This window comes from Chiloscyllium punctatum, chromosome 27 (assembly GCF_047496795.1).
Source record: "Chiloscyllium punctatum isolate Juve2018m chromosome 27, sChiPun1.3, whole genome shotgun sequence".
NCBI lineage: Eukaryota > Metazoa > Chordata > Chondrichthyes > Orectolobiformes > Hemiscylliidae > Chiloscyllium > Chiloscyllium punctatum.
In genome coordinates this window covers 4,011,052-4,038,373 of record NC_092765.1, presented here as the reverse complement: position 1 = coordinate 4,038,373, position 27,322 = coordinate 4,011,052, and the positions used below count along the sequence as shown (strand labels likewise).

Genomic DNA, 27,322 nt, shown 5'->3' with positions numbered 1-27,322 from the left:
GTGGAAGGAGTAAGCAATTGGTTTTCCAAACATAAACATAATCATTAACACTTTGGTTTCTTAGTGCTCACATTGTTAATGGCACACATTGCAGTTGTGGTTGAGACCCCTCCCTTGAGAAACAGGCTGCCACACAAAGATAAGATGGAGGTGCCAGTGGTGGATTAGGGTGGACAAAGTCAGAAGTCACATGACACCAGGTTACAGTCTAACAGGTTAGGGATAGTCAACATGGCTTTGTGCGTGGGAATTCATGTCTCACAAACTTGATTGAGTTTTTTGAACTGTGGGAGGAAACTGGAGCACCCAGAGGAAACTCATGCAGACACGGGGAGAATGTGCAAACTCCACACAGACTGTCACCCGACGGTGGAATCGAACCCAGGTCCCTCGAACTGTGAGGCAGGGACACTTTAAATTTGAACAGTTTCCTCCTGTCCTCATGTTCCATTAGAGAATTGTTACAATGCAGAAGGAGGCCATTTGGCCCATCATGTCTGCAGTGGCTCTCTGAACATTTTGACATTGTGCCAATCTCCAGCATTTTCCTGAATATTGTTTCTGTTTAAATAATTGTCTCAATTAAACCTGCCTCCACTTACAGCTCCAGGCAGTATTTTCCAGGCCTGAGCTACCCAAAGCACCAGGCAGTGCTTTCCAGGCCTGAGCTTCCCATAGCTCCGGGCAGTGTTTTCCAGGCCTGAGCAAAATATTTTTTCTTGCCTTGCTTTTGCTCCTTTTGCAAAACACTTTAAATCTGTTTCCTTATGTCCTTGACTGTTTTACGAGCAGCAATACTTTCTCCCTGTTTCCTCTGTCCGGACCCTTCATTACTTTGAAAACTTCAGTTAAATCTCCTTCCAGCCTTCTCCTGTCCATGAAAAACTATTCCAACTTCTTCAAAGTTTCCTCATTACTGAAGTTTCTCATCCCTGGAAGCATACATGTAAACCTCTTTCTGCACTCCCTCCAATGCCTTCATATCCTTCCTTCAGTCTGGTACCTAGAATTGTTCACAATACTCAAGCTAAGGTCTAACCAGCATCCTTTATAGGCTCAACATAACCTGCTCTTGTACTCTATGTGCCCATTAATAAAGCCAGGATGCTTTATGTTTTATTAATAGCTCTTTCCATCTGTCCTGCCAACTTTAAAGATTTATGCACAGGTTTCTCTGCTCCTGCTCAACATGTAGAACAGGACCTTTATTTTGTATTGTCCTTCCATGATCTTTGGATCATACGATTCCTGATGGTGAGCTTCATCTGCCACCTATCAGTCCATTCCACCAACTTGTCACTATATTTTGATGATCTACATTATCCTCCTTACATTACACAATCCTTCCAAGTTTTCTGTTGCCTTCAAACTTCAAAATTATCACCTGCACACCAAGATCTAGGTAATCTTTACATGCACATCAGGAAAAACAAGTGTCCCAAATCTGAATTCCAATACAAACCTTCCTCCAGTATGGAAATCACCCATTAACCATTACACGGTGTCTTTTATTGCCCAGTTAATTTTGTATCCCTGTTGATGCTGACTTGTTTATTCTGCGACCTATCCCTTCCCTCACAAGTCTGTTACGTGGTGCTGTATCCAATGACATTTGGAATTCCATGTACACCTCCCCATTGACCTTGCTCTCATCAATCCACTCCATTACGTTTTCAAAATATTTCAGCATGATAGTTACACAATTTTCCTTTAAAAAATCCATGTTGACTTTTCTGAATTCTTAAGCATAATATTTCGATGTGACTATTAATTTTATTCCAATTAATTGTTTCTGGAATTTTCCCCACCACTGAATTTAAGTTAACTGGTATGTAATTTTTGGGCCGATCTTCAGAACCTTTTTTGAACAAGGACATAATGTTTACAATTCTCCAAACCTGCGGCACCCAAATCCAGGGGAAATGGAACAGTTACTGCCAGAGTCTCTGCAATTTCCAAGCCCACTTCCTTCAATGTCTAATCTGGTCCCAGATTACTGGCAGTTTATCCAATACCTCCTCAATATCAATTTTAGATGCTTCTAATCAGTTTCCTCCTCTGTCTCCACCTATCTCGCTGATAAAGACAGATGAAAAGTATTCATTTAACACCTCAGCCATGCCTCCTGGCTTTATGTAAAAACAATGACTGCAGATGCTGGAAACCAGACTCTGGATTAGTGGTGCTGGAAGAGCACAGCAGTTCAGGCAGCATCCGAGGAGCAGTAAAATCGACACTTCGGGCAAAAGCCCTTCTTCAGGAATCCTGATGAATGGCTTTTGCCCGAAACGTCGATTTTACTGCTCCTTGGACATTGCCTGAACTGCTGTGCTCTTCCAGCACCACTAATCCAGAATCCTGGCTTTATGCGTCATTCCCCAAATGCAAAATAAATCAGTGAATGGTCAGGGAGGAAATTTAAGTTAATACTTTACCATATCTGGCAATCCTTTTTCTCTGTTCTTCCCTAAGATCCCTGTGATTATTTGCTGGAGAATGTCTCCCTTCAATAATTCAGTCCATTGTTTAGACCTCAAGTGTGAGTGCCAGTGAACAGTTCAAACAGATGCAGCGAGAGACTGACATGCATTTTCAGCTGGTATAGTGGCCTATCATTCCAATAAAAAATGCATTGCTGCTTTCCCCAGCTTAGCTCAGGGCTATGGAACTCAACTGAGGTGGCTGTATCTCTGATTCAGAGCATAACCAAGGTCCAATCTGAAAACCTCTTAACTATATGCTTTAGCTTTTCACTGTCATCTGTAGGTAAACCACAGTGGAGCTTATCAATGTTTTTTGAATTTAACCATAGGTGAAAGATTGAAGCCTGAATCTTTATATGTTTGTATGTGGATAAATCTCAAACAAAGCCCTACAGAGCTAGGATATTACTCCAGATCTACTACTAAATGACAATGGTGTTACTGAATATTAATATGATATAATATACAACACTGTACAACCAAGGTGCAATATTAATGAAGAATCATCTTGACTCGAACGTTAGCTTGCTCTCTCCCCATGGATGCTGTCTGACCTGCTATGATCTCTACCATTATTTTTTCAGTGCAACACTGAAACGTTGAGTTGATGAAAACTTTTGACACTCGAAGTTTGCGATGAAGACTCAATGCAAAAACTTGTATTCCTTTGGATGCCTCAAAAGTATCAAACTATAGTTTCCCATAGCACTTACAAAATATTGATAGTGTTGCATAATTCAAGATATACCAATGCTTCATGGCAGTGGCTGGAGATTTTTGCTTCTATAATCATTTTTCTGCAATTGTTTAATTGTTCACTTGCACGAGGGATAAAGAAGGGAAACTTCAATCGATAAATCCATTGTTTTGCAAACTGCTCTAGTAACTTTGTAAAGATATTAAATAATTGTGATTAATGAGTGAAATACTAAATTTTCTTTGCTAGTTTTAGAAAGGTAGATTTTGAACCAATATACAAGCATAAAATACTTCGAAATTCTTTTATTGAACAACACACATTTACTGAGCTACAGCACATTGCATTTCCCAGCTGTCCAGTAATGAACTTAGTGCCATCAGTGCTTTCAAAATTTTAAATGCTGACAGCATTTGGAATAGTGGATTAGAACAAACTCTGTTAATCTCTGGGATGCAGATCCAAATTCAGTTTAGATTAATGGGGTGACAGTCCCTTTGTTATTTATGTGACAAGAGTCTTCATTGAATGGTTTGGAGGCATCACTAACCATTTCTAAGACGTCTCCTTGAATCTGCTGCAGAAAACTGGAAATAATTTGACACTAAAGGGAAAGCTTTATCCATTGCTATTACAGCATAAATGTGAGCTTAAGGAAAGCATTGTAGTTTTATACAAACCGTGAGCATTGGAATTCTATCCCCCCTGTATACTGACAATTTCATTTTGCAGATTACAAAGATGGTTGAATATTGCAGAAAATTAAAATATCACACTGACATAGTTAAAAATGTTCTACCGAGAATGAGCCTACTGGAATTTTATTGGCAGGAAATAGGTTTATGTCGTTAGCACAGGATAGACACCCCACTTCCATTTGTTGCAAATTGTCCCAAGTGCTTCACAACAATTCTCAACATGAAGGTAATGTGATATGAGGACAGGTTGGCTAAAGAGACAGGGTTTAAGGAAGGGATTCCACAGTATACTGTCCACACCTAGTGATTTTCTCAACTGCATGTCTTGAAAACTGCCCAAGTGCACTGTGAAATTTTGTACAAAGGTAATGCAAATCAATGTAAAACACCCACTGGGTTGAAGCATGAAGCTGAATTCTTGAGACCCGTCTTTGCATGTGCTTTGGCTGACTGCGGTACATGAATATCGGATGATCTCTGTCCATGTTATTGCTGGACTCTTGTCATTTCTGACAACATTCCACTGTGAGCTAGTTACAAACAAGAAATTTTACCTTTGAAATTTAGAGCCCTGAACTTAGTGCAGTGCGTGGGACAGATGTAGGGCCGTGAATAGGTAGAAATAGTTGAGTTGGGCAGATTTCAAAATGTGTCTGTGCCCCCAGATAACAGTGTATGTTTTCTGGTGGATTTGAAACATTAATGCATTTGAATCTTCTTTAGCTTGTTATATGCACTATGTTGCAAACCTCTCTCGTAAGACCATAGCCATTGTCAATGCAAGTAAATGTGGCATCATCGGCAATCAACTGAGTGAAAAAAACGTGGATGTGCTGTCGAATTATTTGTCTCGCTGAAGTATGTTAGTGAATAGTTTGGTCTATGCACCTAATGGCATATCTGCCAATGTTGGAGTGATGAAATTTGGGGATATTTAAGAGGCTTGAACTGGACAAAGTCCTTGGAAGTTGTGCTGCCAATCATAATCAATTAATGTTAACATGAAACAAAGAAAACAGAAATTGCTGGTGAAACTCAGCAGATCTGGCAGTATCTGTGGAGAGGAAAATACAGAGTTAATGTTTTGGGTCCAGTGACTTCTCTTCTGTCAGTTAATGTTATTTGGACCCATCAGTTACATTGCCAACTTATGATTCAGTCTCAACTTCCAGTTATTGTACTTGTTTGCACAATACCTGATGTAGAATCATTATGGCCAGTCAATCAGTAGTAAGGGAATCAATTCAATATTCAAACTGAAAACATTGAAGGGGATGTTAGTTTCTTTCTTTCTAATTTAGTGTCACTGACATGTTGAATGATGAACCATAAGTGGCTTTCGAAACTGGAACATTTAAGAGAGAAATGCTTAAAAATGAAAAATAATAGATTGAGAAAAAGCACAATAATTAGAATTGGATAAATGCATTGTGGAAATCAGCAACAGTGAAGATTGTGTTGACAGTATAGCCTCTTATCACAATGACTATTTCTATAATAATTATAAAATGCATTTTCCAGTCTTTGCAAATGACCAAATTATCTTCAACATTTTGCCGATCTCTAACACAGGGGAAGGGAGGAATGAGGTTTTGGATGTGGATGTCCATGAGGCTGCTGCAGTGCCAGGAGGAGACCAGAGGAGATATTACCAGTTAAGAAGATAATCCTCATATTGCTAATATTTTATAACCAGTCAACTATCAAGTCTGGAGCCAAGATCGCTGGTTTACAAGGTCACTTCCAGAAGTTGCAGTGAGCTTTTGCAGATCCTCTCAAAGTCTTCCTAATCTCTCAGCTAGTGCCTGAAGTCAGTATGCATCTTGATTACCGTCATTGTCCTTTTGTACACTGCTTGCTGTCTTGCTATTTCATACACATTTTAAAAATGCTCCATACAGAGATAGCTTTTCAAAAGCTTTACCACAGCCTGAAATCCAATTTTCTGTTCACTTGCCAAACTACAGAAGGTCAAATGAGAAGACTAGTTTAATGAAATAACAATACTGAAATGTACAGGATATTGCAAATAATTCTGCAATCTTGGTTGCTGATGTACCTGACTTTATTGTGAAAAGGTAAAAGTGGCTTTTGTCAGTTAGTGTCTGTTGTGATGTTCTATAGATCCTCCTACTTTCCTTCCTCAATTTGCTGTGACAAGACCACACACTCTTAGGTCATTCTGCCAATTCACTCCATTTTACTGGATTAGTGTAAAAGGGAATTCACTTTATGGTTGTTATTATAGAGTAATTACCTCACTGCAGTCAAGTGTCACACTGTCCCTGGATTTAAAAGCAAGCTTCAATTCATTTAATTCTCAGGAAAGTCAGACATTTCTAAAAAAAAAATTGCCTCTTTCTAAAATCTTCTATCATTCAGTACAAACCCACCATTCCCACTAATGCATTTCCCCTTTCAGCTCAGTGTGTGTAATAGCAAGACCCGCAGTAAGACCCAGAGGGTTTGTTTCAGGAAGATAATGAAGCTTTCCTAGTCTTGTCAATGTTTTTATCGTGATAGGGAACTTTGCATTGTTCCAATTAACATCTTAGCCAATGACAAATCAGATTTGGTCAGTATCTTAGCCCGAATGATAGTTAATAAATGTCTTCAAATACTGGGATCACAGATTGGAGTCTTGTGGTTCATGCCTAACTCAGTTGGCTGCTGCTTAACAGTCAAAATAAGCTTGTTGTAAGACATAGGAGCAGAAGTAAGCTGTTCAGCCAATCAAGTCTGTTCCTCAATTTAATTTCACTTTCTTGCCTTTTCCCCATGATCCTTCATTCCCTAATTGATTAAAAATCTCTATCTCAGACATGAAAATGTGTAATTAATGTGTCATTACTGATCATGAGACAAAAGGAACAATTATGGATAACGATGAATATTTGAGCTCAACAGGGTGGCACGGTGGCACAGTGGTTAGTACTGCTGCCTCACAGTGCCAGAGACCTGGTTTCAATTCCTACCTCAGACAACTCTGTGTGGAGTTTGCACATTCTCCCCATGTCTGCATGGGTTTCCTTCGGGTGCTCTGGTTTCCTCCCACTGTCCAAAGATGTGCAGGTTAGGTGAATTGGCCAGGCTAAGATTGCCCATAGTGTTAGGAGAAGGGGTAAATGTAGGGGAGTGGGTTACTCTTCGGAGGGTTGGTGTGGACTTGTTGGGCCGAAGGGTCTGTTTCCACACTATAAGTAATTTAATCCAATTGGAAAACAGCCTTATAAAGTTCTTTCCATAATACCCAGTTGTTTCTGAAATGATTAGAAATGTTGTTTTGCCTGCACAACTCTGTATGGATGTTCATTCCAAATTAGAGACATTCTGTGCACTTGCAAAATATATTTTGTGGGCACAGAAATAGTCACAAGTGATTAAAATCTCAAAATAAAAACCCAAAATGTGACAAGCGATATCAGTTCTAAATAATCTTCTGAAGAAATGTGAACTCTGTTTCTCTCTTCCCAGATGCTACTCGACCTGCTACATTTCTCCAGTGAATTCTGCTTTTGATCCAAATTATCTTGTTGTTAGCTTGTTTCTGTTAGTTTTACTCTAATGTTTAAATTAAGATAATATTCTGGGTTTATTCTTTATGATCTCTTAACAACCTTACACATCTCTAAGATTATCACTTGTTGCCTCTTTGTAAAAGGACCTGGGTGTTGTCACTCTCATTATAACTCAAGATTTCTGACATTACAGACCAGCCTCAAGCTTTAGTCTTCATTGTTTTAAGTGTCATTCTTGTATCCAAATGATGACAACTGGTTGCAGTATGGAAGTCAACCACAGGCAATACTGATTCTGATTGCTTCATTCTTTCATTTACTGTTTGTTGACCTGTCTACTTTTTAAAATATTCTATTGATTTGTTGTTCATAGGATTATCAGTTGACCCAGTGAAGGGTGCTGTTTGATCAATCACATCAATATCTTTCAAAAAACCATTCAATTATTTCCATTCTTTTACTTTTTTCCCATGGCACTGAGAATTTTCTCTTTTCAAATATATATCTAAATTGCATCTGAAACTTATTACTAAATCAATTTCCACGCCTTTATATGCACTGCCTTCCACCTCACAACAACTCAACAACGGGAACATTTGCTCTATCAAAGCTCTTCAAAATGTTGAAGACTTCTCCTGAATCTCTCCTGAACCTTCCTAGCCCTCAGGAGGACAACGTCGAAAAGTGTGCCTCTGGAAAAGCACAGCAGGTTGGACTGCCTCTTCAGATGCTACCTGACCAGCTGTGCTTTTCCAGCAGCACATTTCTCAACTCTGACCTCGAGCATCTGCAGTCCTCAATTTCTTCTCAGAAAGAGAAACCCATTTTCTCAACTCACTTCATGTAACTGAAGCACTTCAACCCTGGGATGATTCTGGTAAATTTCCTCTGCACCTTCTCCAGTCCTCAATATCCTTGCGAAAGCTTTGTGCCCATTGTTGGCTATTCTGCATGGCTGTGCCATGTCAGCATTCAGGGTAAAGTGAGGACTACAGATGCTGGAGATCACAGACCAGATTAGAGTGGTGCTGGAAAAGCACAGCTGGTCAGGCAGCATCCGAGGAGCAGGAAAATCAATGTTTGGGGCAAAAGCCTTTCATTAGGTGTCCTGATGAAGGGCTTTTGCCTGAAACATCAATATTCTTGCTCCTCAGATGCTGCCTGACCTGCTGTGCATTTCCAGGACCACTTTAATCTTGTCAGCATTCTGTTTAGGATTAATTCCTTGTGTGTGCAGCCCAAGCCTCTGATTATAAAGCCCAGAATCACATGCACTTTATAAATATTTGCTTATGGGATGTGAGCATTGCTGGCTGGTTCAGTAATTATTGTCTATCCCTAGTTGCTCGTGAGACAGTGGTGGTGAGCTGCCTTCTTGAACCACTGCAGTCCATGTGCTGTGGGTTGACCCACAATGCTGTTAGGGAGGGCGTTCCACGATTTTGACCCAGTGACCTGAAGGAACGGCAATATATTTCCAAGTCAGGATAGCAAGTGCTTTGGAGGGGAACATGCAGGGGGTGGTGTTCATATATATCTTCTTGATGGAAGTGGTTGTATGTTTAGAAGGTGCTGTCTTAGAAGGCTTGATGAATTTCTGCAGTGCAACTTATAGATGGTACACAATGTTAGGGAAATAGCAGACAAGCTGAACAATTATTTTGCTTCAACACTCACAGTAGAAAAGGAGGAGAGCTTATCAGTAGTCCCAAATGAATTAACAGAGGATCAGGGACATGGTCTAAATAAAATGAGCTGAAGTAAATGGTCAATAATGGGGAAATAAATGGAACTGAAGAGCAACACGTCATTAGGACCTGGTGGTTTCCATCCATGGGTGTTAAAGGAGAGCACATTAACCTTAATCTTTTAGATTTCCCTGGATTCAGGAGTTGTACCTGTGGATTAGAAAGTTGCTCATTTCACTCCACTCTTTAAGAATGGTCACAGCCGGAAAACAGGAAATTACGGATCAGTTAGCCTGGCATCTGTGGCAGGGAAACAGTCAGAGTCTATAATTAAGGATAAAAAAACTGATCATTTGAAAAAGTTCAGTTAATCAGGGAGAGTTAACATGGATTCATAAAGGGTATCTCATCCCTGACAAACCTCAATGTTTTTTGAAGAAGTGACAAAGGTGTTGGACAGAGGTAAACCAATGGATGTTGTCTATATGGACTTCCAGAAGGTTTTTGATAAAGTACCACAAAAAAGATTATCATCTGAAGTGGAATCCCTCAGAACTGGGGACAAATTACTGGTGTGAGTTGGAAATTGGTTCAGCGACAGGAAACAGAAAGTTTGAATAACGGATAAGAACTCAAATTGGCAGGATGTGACCAGTTGGATCCCAGCAAGGATCTGTGTTGTGGTCTCCATTATTTACAATACTCATCAATGACTTGGATAATGGCATTAAAAAATCAAATATCCAAATTTGCTGATGACACAAAACTGCACAGCATTGTAGACAGTGTTGACAGCAGCTCAAAATTACAACTGCTTATTGATTGATGAGGTGAATGAGCAAAGCTGTGGCAGATGAATTTTAATGTAAGCAAGTGTGAGGTTATCCATTTCAGACAGAGGAAAGATAGATCAGGCACAAAGTTAAATACACTGGATGTCCATTGGGATTTTAGGATTCAGGTGCATAATTCTTTAAAATGCCACAAACAGGTATGGAAAATAGTCAGGACAGCTAATGGAATAGTGATCTCTAAATCTAAAGGGCTGGGGTAGAGGGATACAGACATTATGCTGCAGTTATACAAAACTCTGGTTAGACCCGACTTATGGTGCTGTGAGAAAATCTGGGTACTGCCCCTTAGAAAGGATGTTTTGGCCCTGGAGGGAGTTTAGTGCAGTTTACAAGGACGAGGCCTGGATTTCAGGGGTTAAAATATAAGGAGTGATTTGACAAATTAGGCCTTTATTCTCTGGAATTCAGAAGGTAGGTGGTGATCTAACGGAGGTCTTCAGGGTATTAACAAGGAAAGGCAGATAAAAATATACTATTTCTAATGGTTGAAAATTCTAGAACCAGGTGGTAAAGTCTAAGAATTAGGGCCAGGCCATTTAGTAAAGATGTTAGAAAGCACTTTGACACGATAGGACGAGTGGAAATTTGGAACTCACATCCTTAAATGGTGGTCGATGCTCATTCAATCGTTAAATTTAAATCTGAGATAGACAAATTTTTATTAAGAGAGGGATATGGGCTCAAGGCAAGCATATGGAGTTAAGCCACAGATCATCTGTGATCTTATTAAATGTCAGAACCCTACAGTGTGGAAGCAGGCCATTCAGCCCATCAAGTCCACACATTCCTCCAAAGAGCAAACCACCACCTATCCAATAACCCTGCAATTCCTATGGCAAATCCATCTAACCTGGACACTATGGGGTAATTTAGCATGGTCAATCTACCTAACCTCCACAGCTTTGGACTGTAGGAGGAAACCGGAGCACCCGGAGGAAACCCACGCTGACATGGGGAAAATGTGCTCCACACAAACAATTGCTCAAGGCTGGAATTGAACCCAGGTCCCTGGTACTTTGAGGCAGCAGTACTAACCACTGAACCACTGCACCTCAGAACAGGCTCAAGGGATTGAATGGCCACTCCTACTCTTATTTATTAAGCATCAGAGAAGGAGGGAGTGAATGTTTATGGATGTGGTGCCAATTAAATGGGCCTTTTTTTTAAACAGCTTTCTCAACTCTTCCTGTCACCTTCAACAATTTTCTACATACAACCCCAGGTTTGATACTCCTGTGTCATTTCCATTATTGCACCATTTAGTTTATATTACTTCTCCACAGTTTTCTTACCAAAAGCAATTACTCCACATTTCTCTGTATTGAACTGTACCTGCCAACGACCTGCCCATTTCACTCAGTCTGTCTATGTCTTTGTAAAATCTATTCTTGTACTACCCCTGTAACTGTAATTTCTGATTTCTATATCACTGCAAACTTTGAAGTGATGCCCTGTACAACCATGAGCAGTTTATTAATGGACCCGGACATGAGAAAAAGCTGTAGTCCAATGCCAATCCCAGACAGATAGCATTGCGTACATTTCTCTGATGCAGAAACAATCCTTTCCCATTTACAGCAGACATGTGGAGACCATTTAAGGAGCAGTTGTTGTGAGTGATGCAAAAATGTGTTCCTCTGAGACAGGTAAGGAGGGGTAAGATTAAGGAACCTTGGATGATGAGAACAAAGGTTCTTCTCATCAAAAGGAAGAAGGCAGCTAACATAAGGTGGAGGGAGCAAGGATCTAGCACAGCTTTAGAGGATTACAGGCTTGCTAGAAAGGAGCTCAGAATTGGACTGAGGAAAGCCAGGAGGGGGCACGAAAAAGGCTTGGCAAGAAGGATTAGGGAGAACCCAAAGGCATTTTACTCTTATGTGAGGAAGAAGAGAATGATCATGGAGAAGGTAGGGCCGATCAGGGATAGCGTAGGGAACTTGTGCGTGGAGTCTGAGCAGATAGAGGAAGCTCTAGATAAATGTTTTGCTTTGGTTTTCACCAAGGAAAGGGAACTTGTTGTAAATGAAAACTTAGAAGAGCTGGGATAGTCTTGACCAGATCAAGATTGATGAAGTTGATGTGCTGGAAACTATAAGATTGATAAGTCCCAGGGCCAGACCAGATATATCCCAGGCTGCTCCAGGAAGCAAGAAAGGAGGTCGCTAAGCTGCTGGAGAGGATATTTGCCTCCTCACTCTCCACAGGAGTCGTACCAGAGAATTGGAGGGAGGCAAATGTTGTTCCTCTTTTCAAGAAGGGTAAGAGGGAAAGCCCTGGCAATTACAGACCAGTCAGTCTTACGCCTGTGGTCAACAAAGTTTTGGAAAGAATTCTGAGGGATAGGATTTATGTCTATTTGGCAAAGATAGTGTGATTAAAGGCAGTCAGCATGGCTTTGTGAGGGGCAGGTCATGCCTCACAAATCTTATTGAGTTCTTTGAGGAGGTGTCAAGACAGGTCAACAAAGGTCGAGCAGTAGATGTGGTGTATATGGACTTCAGCAAGGCATTTGATAGGGTTCCCCATGGTAGGCTCATTGTGGGTGGTGCGGTGGCACAGTGGTTAGCACTGCTGCCTCACAGCGCCAGAGACCTGGGTTCAATTCCCGCCTTAGGCGACTGACTGTGTGGAGTTTGCACATTCTCCCCGTGTCTGCGTGGGTTTCCTCCGGGTGCTCCGGTTTCCTCCCACAGTCCAAAGATGTGCAGGTCAGGTGAATTGGCCATGCTAAATTGCCCGTAGTATTAGGTAAGGGGTAAATGGGTGGGTTGCACTTCGGCGGGGCGGTGTGGACTTGTTGGGCCAAAGGGCCTGTTTCCACACTGTAAGTAATCTAATCTAATAAAGTCAGGAGGTATGGGATATAGGGAGATTTGGCTATCTGGATTCAGAAGTGGCTATCTGACAAAAGGCAGAGAGTGGTTGTAGATATAAAGTATTCTGCCTGGAGGTCAGTGTTGAGTGGGGTCCCGCAGGGCTCTGCTCTTTGTAGTTTTTATAAATGACTTGGATGAGGAGGTTGAGGGGTGGGTTAGTAAATTTGGAGATGACACAAAGGTTGGAGGTGTCATCGATAGTATAGAGGGCTACTGCAGGCTGCAGCGTGACATAGACAGGATGCAGAGCTGGGCTGAGAAACGGCAGATGGAGTTCAACCTAGATAAATGCAAAGTGATGCATTTAGAAGGTTGAACGCGAATGCTGAATATAGGATTAAAGACAGGATTCTTGGCAGTGTGGAGGAACAGAGGGACCTGGGTGTGCAAGTACATAGATCCCTCAAAGTTGCCACCCAAGTGGATAGGGTTGTTAAGAAAGCATATGGTGTTTTGGCCTCCATTAACAGGGGAATTGAGTTTAAGAGCTGTGAGGTTTTAAGCTCTACAAGTCCCTGGTGAAACCACACTTGGAATATTGTGTCCAGTTTTGGTCGCCCTACTATAGGAAAGATACAGAGGCTTTGGAGAGGGTGTAAAGAAGGTTTACCAGGATGCTGCCTGGACTGGAGGGCTTGCCTTACGAAGAAAGGTTGAATAAGCTCAGACATTTCTCTCTGGAGAGGAGGAGGAAAGAGGAGACCTGATCGAGGTGTACAAAATAATGAGTGGAATAGATAGAGTCAATAGCCAGAGACTTTTTCCCAGGGCAGGATTAACTGGTACGAGAAGTCATAGTTTGAAGATATTAGGAGGAAGGTATAAAGGAGATATCAGAGGTAGGTTCTTTACGCAGAGAGTTATAATGCATGGAATGCGTTGCCAGCGGTGGTGGTGGAAGCAGAGTCATTAGGAACATTTAAGCAACTGTTGGACATGTACATGGATAGCAGTGAATGAGGGGTGTGTAGGTTTTTAATATATTTTACATTAGGATTAAATCTTTGCACAACATGGTGGGCCAAAGGGCCTGTTCTGTGCAGTACTTTTCTATGTTCTATGTTCTATTACTCTCCCATTTGCTGTCTCTTATCCAATGTTGTATCCATACAGCCATTGCCTCCTTAATCCCCTCAGGTCTAACTTTGCTAAACAGTCCCATCACCTGGTCATTTATCAAATGCTGTTTGAAAGTCTACATGCACAACATCGATCAGACTAACCTCACTGACCCTGATCTCTCCTTATATTCAAGAGAGATTGTTTGCAGAACTTTTGCAATTTCCACCCTTACTTCCCACAGTAATTGGATGCAGTGACTCACTACTTTGTTGCGAATCTATCAGATCTCTTCAATTTTTTTTAATGTCCTATCCAATTTCTTTACCTTCTCCCTTTCCATCATCCTCATTTTTAATGAAGACAGATCCAATGTACTCATATACTATGTAATAACAACAGAAATGCTGAAGAAACTCAACAAAATTTGCAGCAGCTGTGGAGAGAGAAACAGTTTATGTTTTGAATTCAAGGTGACCATTTTTCAGAATCATATTGGACTTGAAATATTAGATTAGATTCCCTACAGAATGGAAACAGGCCCTTCAGCCTAACAAGTCCACACTGACCCTCCAAAGAGTGACCTACCCAGGTCCATTCCCCTACCCTATATTTACATCTGACTAATGCACCTAACATTATGGGTAATTTAACATAACCAATCCACCTTAACCTGTACATCTTTACACTGTGGGAGAAAACCAGAGCACCGGAGAAAACCCACGCAGACACGGGGAGAATGTGCAAACTCCACACAGACAGTATTCCGAGGTGGGAATCAAACCCAGGTCCCTGGCACTGTGAGGCAGCAGTACTAACCACTGAGTCACCCAGTTAAATATTAAATCTGTTTCTCTCAACCCAGATACTGATGGACCTGTTGAGTTTCTATTCTGATTTAATTTCAGATTTCCAGCATCTACAGCATTTTGATTTTAATCCATTGAAATCATCTATTTCAGCTATGCCCTCAGCTCTCCATGGCTGTGACTAAATTTTGACAATTTACGTTCACAAAAGACAAAATTCCTTTGATCTATTCCATTGTTTCCTTTTCCCTCATACCATAAACCCTCCTTTCCAGTTTCTTCAGCAGGACTTGAACCCACAACAAGTCTGACACCAGTGCTACCATTGAGTCATGGGAAGCACCCACACTTAGTGCTGAGATGTCTGGACTTCTTTCAGAAGCACTGCTTCTGATTAGCACTGCTGCCTCATAGCGCCAGGGTCCCAGGTTCAATTCCAGCCTTGGGTGACTGTCTGTGTGGAGTTTGCACGTTCTCCCCGTGTCTGCGAGGGTTTCCTCCAGGTACTCCGGTTTCCTCCCACAGTCCAAAGATGTGCAGGTCAGGTGAATTGGCCATGCTAAATTGCCCATCGTGTTAGGTGCATTAGTCAGAAGGAAATGGGTCTGGGTGGGTTACTCTTCAGAGGGTTGGTGTGGACTTGTTGGGCCGAAGGGCCTGTTTCCACACTGTAGGGGATCTAATCTAATAATCAACCTGTTCAGAGATGTTATGATGCAGCTTTTGGAGCAGGTGGGGTTTGAACCCAGGCCTCCTGGCTTAGAGGTAGAGTTAGTACCATTAAACCACAAGAGCTCCAATGGATTGCACAAATCACTTATTAATGTCTCCCAATTCCAGCATTTAACATTTGTCTGCATCACATTTCATCTGCTATTTTTCTGTCTACTTAACGATGTTACCTTCTGTAATTCTTTAAGTTGCTCTGTACGGTTGGCTCCTATCTGGTATCATCTGCAAATGGCCCTGTGCTTCTGATCACAGATTAACCTTTTTGGTGGCATCTTTGTGCAAATGTGAGGTTCCACAAACAAAAGACAGACTGCTGTCTCACTATAATCTGATAGCTGAAAGCAATAGCATTGTGGAACAAATTAATCTTCACAGGAGAAGTCAACTTTGATTTATTCTTCAGATTTCAGGGTCCATGAAAATGCTGTGTCATAATTAATTAAACATATCAATACGTAGAGATAACTGACAGGAAAGATTCATAGGGAAAATGATCTTACTGAGTTTCAGAACTGCTGAGGAATTGGAACAGTATTGTGGATTCCAACTTGTAAATGCCTCATGTTTCCATCTGAAATTCTCCACTTCTCTATCTTCGTAGTAGCATTAGGGAACTCTGAATAAATAGGTTAATGTTACCACTACAAAGACAGCTAACAGACAAAGAGTGGGTGCAGGCTATGTTAATTTTCTCTTGTATACAACTGGAAATAAAGGTATGCAGCAGATCAAATAATGTCTTTTATTGAATTTGAATGACTTCATATCTGAATAAAACAGCTGGCGCAAAGGCATTGATATTTTTGGAATGTAGCATCAAATTAACCTTTCCTGTTCGAGTTCTCACTCATTCTCACCGTTTCATTACAAGAATATCCTGCTCTGTCCAGTGCTGTAATAGAAACATTTATTTAATTGTAACATTCACTCAAATGTTAAGAAGAAAACCGCCCAGCCACTTTCAAGTGCACAATGTTAATGCTGTTGTCACGATTCTGAGTTGTAATGGATAGAAGCTGGATTGTTTAGCAAGATGCAAAATACAATCCTTCACTCTCAGCACCTGCTCTACACACAGCAAATGGTGTACTGGGACCAGCTCAATGTTGATCTCACTGCAGGTCAGCTGCAGATTCAAATCAATGGTGCTCACAACCATGAATGGGAAATGAGAGCATCTCCCCTCGGTGCTGAACAACAGATTGTTTGTCTGATTTGTAAGGCAGTGCTGTTCCAGCAATACTAGCTATTGCAAGCCTTCCCCCCACCTTCCCCCCCTCACCCCCCCACTTTACGTTTTCCTGCCCCATCCCCCACAACAGAAGCCTCACTTCCTCTCAGGATTCCTGGGTTTCAGGAAACAAGAGGCAGTGATATAAACAATGCAGCCAGCCACAGAGGAATGCCAAGCTAACCACTGGGTTACTGCCAGTGAGGCTGGAAGTGGCAGCAAGCTGTCAGTGTGAACCACGGCAGAAACACAAATCTTTCCAAACTAATTTACTGTCACATTAACACGTAACCTCTGATGGGCTTGAGACATCAGCGATCCAATTACGTACTACAAACAGAACACTATGAAAAGGCAACTTCAGACATTACTCCCTCAATTTATGTGATCAATTACACTCTGAGCAGATTATCGCTGAGCAGTTGATGCCTGATAGCACAGATGATGACACCTTCCATCACTTTACTGATGATCGACAGTAGATTGATAGGGCTGGGTTGATTTGTCTCCTGCTTTTTGTACACAGGACATACCTGGGCAATTTTCCACATTGTCGGGTGGATGCCAGTGTTGTAACTGTACTAGAACAGCTTGGCTAGGGGAGTGGGATGTTCTGGAGTACAAGTCTTCAGTACTATTGCCTGAATGTTATCAGGACCCATTGCCTTTGCAGTATCCAGTGCCGCCAATATTTTTGGTATCACGTGGAGTTTATCGAATTGGCTGAAGACTGGTCTCTGTGATGCTGGGGATGACTGGAGGAGGCCGAGATGGGTCATCCACATGACACTTCTGGATGAAGATTGCTGCGAATACTTCAGCCTTATCTTTTACACTGATTTGCTGGGCTCTTCCATCATTGAGGATGAGGATATTTGTTGAGCCTCCCCATCCAGTGAATTGTTCGATTGTCCACCGAGACAATTTTGCAGCACTGCTTGTTGGCCTACAGCAGCAAAACTGGTACCTACAAGAGGCATGGTGGGACAGTAGTTAGCATTGCGGTCTTACAGCACAGGGACATGGGTTCGATTCCATACTCGGGCAACTGTCTGTGTGGAGTTTACATGCTCTCTCTGTGTCTGCATGGGTTTCCTCCAGGTGCTGCAATTACCTCCCAAAGTCCAACAATGTGTGGTTTCGGTGCATTGCTCAAGCTAAAATTGCCCTGTAGTGTCCCGTGATGTGTAGGTTAGGTGGATTAGCCATGGTAAAAGCAGGGTAACAGGAATAGTGTGATGGAATGGGTCTGGTTGGGATGCTCCTTGGAGCATGTGTGGACTTGATAGGCCGAATGGCCTCTTTCCACTCTGAGGGATTCCATGATTCCACTGGCACTACCTCAGCCTTTTGGCCTAAGTAGTCTCATCCATCTTCCTGCTACAATTTCTTACCCACCATCTCTCTTTCCCACAAATTTCTTCCCCTGTGATCCCTTCTTCCTTTGACCTTCCTCTTGCCCCTGCTACTGATTTCCTCCCACAGCTCCAGAGTAATTTCTCCCTGTATTCTGATGTGCCCTTTCCCCAGCTCCTGCCTGCTGGAACTAAGGTTACTGCCTTATCCAACGGACCTTGTTGCTGGGCAGCAGCCTCTCACACCAGCTGGTTCCCATGCAGGAAGCAGATTTTTACAAAGTTCCAGTAAGGTTCACTTGCTAAACTTGGCAAGTCCTCTCTCTTCCCAGCATTTCATAGTTTTCCAACCATTGGCATGTGCCTCTTGCTTCCACCTCACAAACATCAGGGCCCTTGTTTTATCCTTATTATCCTTATTCTTGTTGCATGAGTGACAGCAGTAATACAGTGATATCATGAGATGTTAGCCCATGTGTTGTAGAAGAACTACATCTGTTTGGAGAAGAATTGGAAAGTCAGGTATAGGACTTGCAAGGAATAGTTCAATCATCACAATGCCACAATAATCAAGGATTCAGAGGATGTAAATGAACCTGTACTATTGGCATTAGCTGCACACAGATGCTGAGTATAAACCCACGACTTCCACAATTCCTCTTGGACTGCTCGGTGTAGCTTTGGGAATGATATGGTCTGCGGCTACCCAGCTCCACTAGGGAATACAAATGTCTTACAGAGAGCTGGAAGCACGGAGGCTTTCAAACAAAAAAGCTAAAAGGTGAAAAAATCCACTATACACATAACAAAACAGCTAGGATTGTAGCTCCAAAACTGATTGAGCAGGTTAGATGCAGGAAGAATGTTCCCGATGTTGGGGAAGTCCAGAACTAGGGGTCACAGTCTGAGAATAAGGGGTAAGCTATTCAGGACTGAGATGAGGAAAAATGTCTTCACCCAGAAAGTCATGAACCTATGGGCTTCTCTCCCACAGGAAGCTGTTGGGGACAGTTCATTAGATATATTCAAGGGGGAGTTGGATGTGGCCTTTGCTGCTAAAGGGATCAAGGGGTATGGAGTGAAAGTGGGAGTGGGATACTGAGATTGGATGGTCAGCCATGATCATATTGAATAGTGGTGCAGCCCTGAAGGGCCGAATGGCTTACTCTTGCCCCTATTTCCGATGTTTCTAATGATTAGCTCCGGCTCTGTTGGGCTTTTATATAAAAAAAGTTCAGGTCTCTCACCAGCTTTCCAGTGAGACCCTCCAGATTCCATCCTGGGGTATGAAGATTCAGGTAATGCCCCTCAAAACACACAAACAGCAACTTTCCCCAGAGCTAACAGGAGCTGACTAATGGTCCTCATCCTCCTATTGTTCAAGCATCACTCTGCTGATATCGACCAAATCTAGTGTCTAACCACCTACATCAGCGATGGCCTCCAGTATGAAATATTGGAGAATTAGCAGCTGGACAACAAATCTGGAGAAGAAGTCACATTTTACATAATCGGGGAATTTGTATAGGACAGAAGGGGGCCATTTTGCACATGAATCTGCATGGATTATTTCAAAAAGTAATCCACTTAATCCCTCTTTTGCTCTTCTGCCATGTCCCTGAAATATACATCTCTTTCAAATATTTATTAATTCCTTTCTGAATTCATATTCACTGCCCCATCCTTTCAACCATTCACTGCTTAGAAAACATCAGCTCAGGCCTTTTACAAAGCACCAGAGACATGTTCCATCTTGTTTTTGACCTTCCAACCACTGGAAACTATTTATTTTTAATGGCTGTATCTCAAACCCTTCGTGGTCTTAAATACCTCATTCGAGTCTCCTTTTGCCTGCCTGAGGAGTATAATCTGAGCTCACTCAGTCTCTTTCTCTGTGTAATATCTGTGTAATATCTGGTGTTTTTTGGCATTGATTCAGTGCCATGAGGCTGTGGTGCTGGGGCCGAATCAATGCACCATCTGCTCCATTGCCACCTCCTGTCTCGAGTGCTGTAATGCTCATTGACCTCGCCATGTGAAATGGCATTTCTGAGGCATGTGGAGCCTTGTGACTGGGAAGAGAATAAAGCCATAAAACAAGGAATGAGAAGGTAAGAAGAGTTCTCAGCTACAGTGTCCCTGCAAATATGGTGCCCATACGTAAACAGACTGACACTGATCATCCAATGAAATACTGCAATGATACAGCTGGAGTGATACAACAACAAGAAGCTTCCTTTATTTAGCACCTCTGTTTGTACTAAAACATCCCAAGAAGACCATCGTAAAAGACCATCATGGAGCCACACACAGCAAATATAAACTGGCCAGACAACTAAGAGGTTGGTCAAACAGCTGAGTTTGAAGGAATATTTTATAAGGAAGAATATGAGGTGTGAGGATGGGGGACATTGGGAGGGAATTCTAGAATGAGGCAGTCCATTCTCACACTGCCGCAGCTCAGGTAAAGTCAGGTACAAAACATAAATTTAAGCAACAATTTTCAACCAATAGTTTACTTTTTTGCAATACAATTTACATTCAACAACTTATTTCATTACCATGAACACATCAATTCCATTAAAACTTCAATACAGGAAGTGTACTGGCTGTCCAAACTGAGTGGGCATGGGATGAATTGCATCTCAAACACTGACTGAAGGGTGAACAGGCCCTTTACATAATCAGAAAAACAATAAAAATGTGAGGCTAGAAAATATTTGTACACAGGAATTGATTTGAATGCAACATTCTCTACTTCACAGGCACACCTGCAGCCGAGCCTATGGCAACTCACATCAGAAGAGAATTGGATCATTTAAAAATCTTCAAAAGGTCTGAGGTACAAGCAGGAGAATGAGATTAAATTTGGACACTTTTGTGGAGAATTAGTCAGAAAGAATTGTTTTGAGCAAATTCCTGCAGATGCTGGAATCTGTACAGGAAACAACAAATGCTGGAGATCACAGTGGATCAGGCAGCATCCGTGAAGAGACAGCAACCTAATGTTTCGAGTCCAGATGACTCTTCGTTCGAGCTGAGCATTTTTGTTTTTCAGAAAGTACTGTTCTATAGTTGTACCATTCTCTTATTTCACTCCCTTACCCTACATCATTGAGATACGATGTTAAATATGTTTATCCACTATCTAATTAGTTGCATTCACTCAATGATTACAGTTCAGAGCCACAAAGCTTTTGCTGATTTAACAAAATTAATATTCCAGAAAATGTCTTGATCATAAGATGTAGGAGTAGGCCATTCAGCCCATCAAGTCTGCTCTGTCAGTCAATGAGATCACGGCTGGTTTGATAATCCTCCACTCCACTTCCCTGCCTTTTACCCCTGTAAGCTTTCAGAGATTCACTACTCACAGAAGGATGTTCCTGTTCATGTATCTGCCTTTTTAGCAGAACTTCAAAAGCTCAGTAAATTTTCTTTTGCAAGCAAGGATGCAGTCACATCACTGTTAAGCCTCACTTCATTCACCATGGGTCCATCAATGGGTTGGGTATTCTTTCTAGACAGTGAGCTCACTGCCAGCAAAAAGAATGATCGCGTCACATGTAGTGGGAACAACAATTTCCATTCACATAGCACCTTTAATGAAACATCCTGATGAAACATCCCAAGGCACTTTGTAGAAAAAGAATATTCATAGCATGATAGAATCCTTCCAGTGTGGAATCAGGCTATGAGCCCATACCTACCCTCTGAACAGCATCCGACTCAGACCAACACTCCTACCCTATCCCTGCATTTCCCACGGCTAGCCCACTTAGCCTGCACATCATGAGTAATTTAGCATGGCCAATCCACCTAAGCCGTACATTTTTTGACTGTGGGAGGAAACCAGAAAACCAGGAGGAAACCCATGCTGACACGGGGAGAACGTGCAATTTGGCTTTCCTGACAGTGCAGCCACACCCAACACAGATAAGTTGAGGAAAAAAGCCCAGGACTCACTGTTTCCGTTGACACCAGAAGCTAGGAAACCGCTCTGGTTCGGAGGCTGTATAAGCTGACTCCACTGATTCCGAGACAGATGTTTGAAGAAACAGAGTTACACAATTTTACATTCTGTTCACTGACGTCTCTTCTTCGTATACAGTTCAATTGATGTATCCGAATTCTCAACAAGAGTTAATGAGTTACTTGCCTGTACACCATGTTCACAAACTGAGACATATTTTCTCCATAAGGAATAGGACAGCAGAAGATTTAAAACAAAACAACCAACTTTTAGAACAATAAATGTCAATGTGTTCTTAACTTCTCTAAAACAAATGTCTACTGCAGTAATCCCAAGCTGCGGAGAGATTGCTGTTTCAGCAACCTGTAGCTGATTTTGTATTTGACAATTTTTTATTCAATTTTTCCTTTGAGGTGATTAGATTAGATTTCCTACAGTGTGGAAACAGGCCCTTCGGCCCAACAAGTCCACACCAACCCTCCAAAGAGCAACCCACCAGACCCATTCCCCTACATTTACCCCTGACTAATGCACCTAAACTACGGGCAATTTAGTATGGCCAATTCACCTGACCTGCACACCTTTGGATTGTGGGAGGAAACCGGAGCAAACCCACACAGACATGGGGAGAATGTGCAAACTCCACACAGACAGTCACCCAAGGCTGGAATCGAACCTGGGACCCTGGTCCTGTGAGGCAGCAGTGCTAACCACTGAGACACCATGCCGCCCGTTAAGATTGATTTTTTTTCCTTGGCCTTTCTGTCTTCTGTCTTAACAAGATCGTACTGCAACTCCTAAACCCGAGGAGTTGACCAGGGACCTTCTGCCTCCTGCTCTGTTACAAAACATTGCTACAAAATTAGTACATGCTGACGTACCCTCCTCAGGAGAAAGACTTTGGATGCACATGGTTTCCCAGGCAACCCAGTAAAATGAGGAACTTACTGTTCTGGCACTTCAAAATCTGACAGAGAAAGGCTGACAGAACTAAGTTAACCTTAAGAGGGAAGAAGAGAGAGATAAGACTCTTGGATTGAAAGTTATTACATGCCCATTCCCACTCAGACTCTCTGGCTTCCCAATTTTGAAGTCAGTTGTTCTTTCACCATAACAGACCTCCCCACGGAAATGATCCACTTCCCGCTTACAACCTTGAAACTTCCACCTTACTGTATCCCACCATTCTCCCATATCCTACCCCCTCTATATCTCACCTTTCTCCCATTTCCTACCCCCCACCCCATATCTCACCCCTGTGCCACTGTCACTATCCAGTGTCTTCAATTTAATCCTCATGAGCCTACTGTTGACACCATCAACCTCTCCCTTTTGGCACAAGACACACCATTCCTGCTGAGAAACCCCTCCCATCTGTCGGAGCACAACTCACATCCGTATCCTTCACCGCTAATCCTTTCACCCTTGGCCAGTGAAACTTTCAATCTTGACCAGTGTCATTCACCCATGCCCATTAAACTCCATCCTCCTGCCCCAGTTATCTTTTCCTGATGAAGAGCTTATGCTTGAAGCGTCGACTCTTCTGCTCCTAGGAGGCTGTGCTCTTCCAGCACCACCCTCTTCAACTGTAATCTCAGCCTCTGCAGTCCTCACCTTCTCTCAGTCATCCTGCATGACCCTCCAGCTTACAACTACTGATATCCCATCTCAGCCACCACACTGGATAAAATGCAAACTCACCAAAGAAGCTGTGGTTACTCACACAGAAGCTGGAAGCTAACTATCTTGCCTGCTGTACGCCTCTGAATGCAGGCGTGAATCTGAAAGGACACAATGCTTGCTTGCACAGACCTTAACAGGCAAGGGGGAACTTATTTCTAGTGAACTTTTAATGCGCAAACATGTGATGTGACTGCAAGCAAAAGGGCCAGCCTTTAACATCCTGAGAACTTACAGAAGTTCACCACATCGACAGGATTCTGAATTTTGATCTTATGTCCTTCTTGCTTCCCACTCTTGGGAGCAGCACAAGACTCCTCATAAAGTGAGGGAAAAGGAAGTTTTACTTTCATTTAAATTTAAAATTAAAGCAAAGTCTTTCAGGTAAAATTCCCTGTTTGCAGAAGCGAAATTCCACTGTTTTGTTCCTTCCTCTGTGGCTCTCTGAGGAGAAGGGTTATGCCAGGTCCAGGTATCACTATGTGCCTGTACACCAACTCTTGAATGGTCAGAGCAATGGTCAAGGCTGTAAATGCAGCAATCTCACAATGCTCATGGAGAGACCTGAGGAAGGCTGGGAAGGCTTTGCAGATTTGGTCAAACACTACACCTGGTAACTCAGCTCATAGTGTAGCCTCGTCTATCACAAATTGCTGCAAGTTTTGATTTTGTTTGGTCACTTATCCAGCAATTTCTCGACTTGTTTAAAAAAAATCACACTTCCCGGTGGGTCCAACGTGTCTCTGAGAATTGTTTTACTCTATTCAGGGAAAAGGAGATCTGGACAGTGAAAGGAAAAATGATAAAGAATGGAGGGGATGGGAGAGGAAGAGAAGCAGAGAAACTCTATCATGGAAAGCAAGAAACAAAAAGGTCAAGGAACCATTGAAGGAATAAGTAAATAATTCAATCTAGACATAAAGAAAAATTTGGAAACAGTTTAATGAATTATTTTCTCTTCTTCTCTTTTCATTCCCTTGTGGAAATATAAAATTTACAGGCAAAATTAAGAAAATGTTGATGAGTCTTATTAAATGTGATAGCAGTATGTACAAAAGAAGTCTATAACTAGTGACTCTACAAACATCCACACATCCTCTCACTGGTAGAGACAGAGTCACACAGCATGGAAACAGACCCTTCAGTCCAACCTGCCCATGTCAACCAGATATCCCAAGCCAATCTAGTCCCACCTGCCATATCCCTCCAAACCCTTCCTAATCGTATACCCATCCAGATGGTAGTGTAAAGAAAATATTCAGATACAAGCTCCTGCCAGCACAAGAAGCTATACCAAGCCACAAAGGTCTACAGCATGAAAACAAGCTCTTCAGCCCAACTAGCCCATGCCGCCCAGTTCAGTTTAATACTAAAATTAACAGAACATGCTGAACTAATGTGTGCACAACTGATTGAGATTCCAATCGCACTCTCACTTTATTCTCACCTATAGTGCAAAGGTCTGTTAGAATGAGAGAAGAGCATATCATTCTATACAACCTTACAGAAATGTTTTTAGAACGTTTGAAAGTGTTCTCAGATTTTAAAAAATTGCAGTCAAATTGGACTTTATCATGATCAATAGCTTTTGTTCACTAACAATACTGATTCCACTATGGTTTTACGTTGTTGGAAATAGTTTTTAAGTTTAACAAGCTAGAAATCTCTGAGATTAGAACAAATTAATTGCGGATTCTTCTGGGAATTGACAACAACAAGAAAGTTAAACCTACTTACCGAACACACAGCTGACCGTTAATTCATTAGTACCCCAGCACATTTCTATCTGTCCCAGACAGGTTGCTGAATAGTTACTGGAAAGCCAGATCTATGTAGACCATTGGAAATGCCCTATACACATTCATATTCCTCCAAATTAAAACGCGCCTTTCAATTTTCAATCCACACAGTGATCTGAGAACTTCTGCACTTAGGAAAATGTTAGGAAGGAAGATGATGTGTTGCTGTTATGAGATCATATACAATACAGAAAGAAGCCTTCCACGCAGTTCTGAGAATTGAGCGATTTTGGGCTCGAAGCAGGAAACAGCTGCACTTGCTGGTTTGTTGAATCCTGCTGTTCAGCACATTCTGGACAGGAAGGGGAGCCTGGCTTTATGCTGGAGGGGGGATGGTGCGAAGGGGGGTAGTGGGGAGGTATGCTGGTTGAGGTTAACTGGGCTCCCAGTCCCAAATGGACATGCAGGAAGAGATTCAGCCACAGTCCAGTCTGCTTGGGGTCAGGGACACAAGGTTGCCTTCAGCAACCCTATTGTCTGTAATGAAGGCAGTTTCCTGATCTTAACAAATTACACAATCAGTTGTGCTCACGTAAAATGATGCACATCATTTCCCAAATGACCTTTTATTGTTTGTGCATTTATGTTTCAGGGCCCAGAACCAAACAAATATTAAATAACGGCATCAAAAAAAATCATGTTCAGATAAAGAAGTGGAAAGACTTATTTCCTACTTTGGAACAGTAACAAGAACGTGGAAGAAAGCCAGTACGTCTCCCTTTCACATCGTATCTGCTTGGCCTTATTGACAATATGGCCTTCCTCTCCTTGGTTCTGTGATTACTCCTTTATTAAACCAATTAAGTCTAAGTTTGTCACTTAATTCACATGCACAAAAGTTCTAAGCTTCAAATTCTGTTATGCACATGACCTCTGAATACTTTTCTCTAAATAAATATATCCAGATTTATTTGACCCTTGTGTCTTCAAAGTTAAACATTGATTCTCAATTGGACAGAATTGACACATTCCAGTACTGCATTGGCAAAGATTGGATAAATGCTCACTGAAGTATCTAAGTATGTTTTTTTTTAACCTTACGTGATAGACAAGGATTCAGATTAAGACAATAGGGCCTGATTGTAAATTCTGGGTGACCTACTCAAAAATTCAAACCTTCCATCTAAAGCTGGATGAATGGCGCCCTTCAACAAGCTGATATTTGCATGACATAAGAAAATGCTAAACACAGACTTTAAAATGAACCTCACTTAAAATGTTCTTTGGCTGCTGCCACCTCAAGTATTTACAGCAGTTTTTTTCTACTTTTGAGACTCAAGGTGAATTTCATTCAGAATAAAGTATTTAAATATTGTGTGTTGAAGTGTATGATTACAGTGTAGAAAGATGAATGCATAGCTGTGCCTATATCTACAAACAAAAGGAAGCACTATATTTCATCAACTCCACAAACTACTCAGGATAAATGGGAGTTGGTTCACTCAGTTGGTTGAATGGCTGGTTTGTTAATGGGTAATGCTAACAGTGCGGGTTCAATTCCTACATTGGCTGAAGTTACCATGAAGGACTTCCCTTCTCAATATCACCCATCACCTAAATATGATGACCCTCAGGTTAAACCACCATCAACCATCTCTCTCTGATGAGACAGCAGCCCCATGGTCCTGTAAGACTACAGCAACTTTACCTCTATTCAGAATGCTCCCTGAAATAATGTCTACGGTGTAGAAATTTACAGAATAATTTTTCACTGCTTTTGCGAAAGAAAAAGTATCACCACAACACTTCCAGTTAACTTTGTGATCACATATGATAGAAAGGAATTTCACAAAGATCAGGTTATAAATCCAACTCACAGCACTATGCAACTAATGTCAACCGCACAAGTGATGAAAATGAGCTCAGCCCA

At 41.8% G+C, this 27,322-nt stretch overlaps 1 protein-coding gene across 11 annotated transcripts in view; it reads right to left on the bottom strand.

Moving 5' to 3' along the window:
* Positions 1 to 27,322, bottom strand: part of LOC140453373 (proto-oncogene tyrosine-protein kinase Yrk-like) — a 304,349-nt gene that overhangs the window by 92,846 nt on the left and 184,181 nt on the right. The window contains exon 1 of one of the 11 annotated variants that reach the window (XM_072547957.1): positions 25,391 to 25,702. The exons of 8 other annotated variants lie outside the window; for them this stretch is intronic. In XM_072547957.1, the coding sequence (XP_072404058.1) occupies positions 25,391 to 25,433 (43 nt within the window). In that variant the 5' untranslated portion in view covers positions 25,434 to 25,702. Of the gene's footprint in view, positions 1 to 25,390; positions 25,703 to 27,322 lie in introns of those variants that run through there. 2 more of the 11 variants (XM_072547947.1, XM_072547946.1) reach the window with 2 other exon arrangements.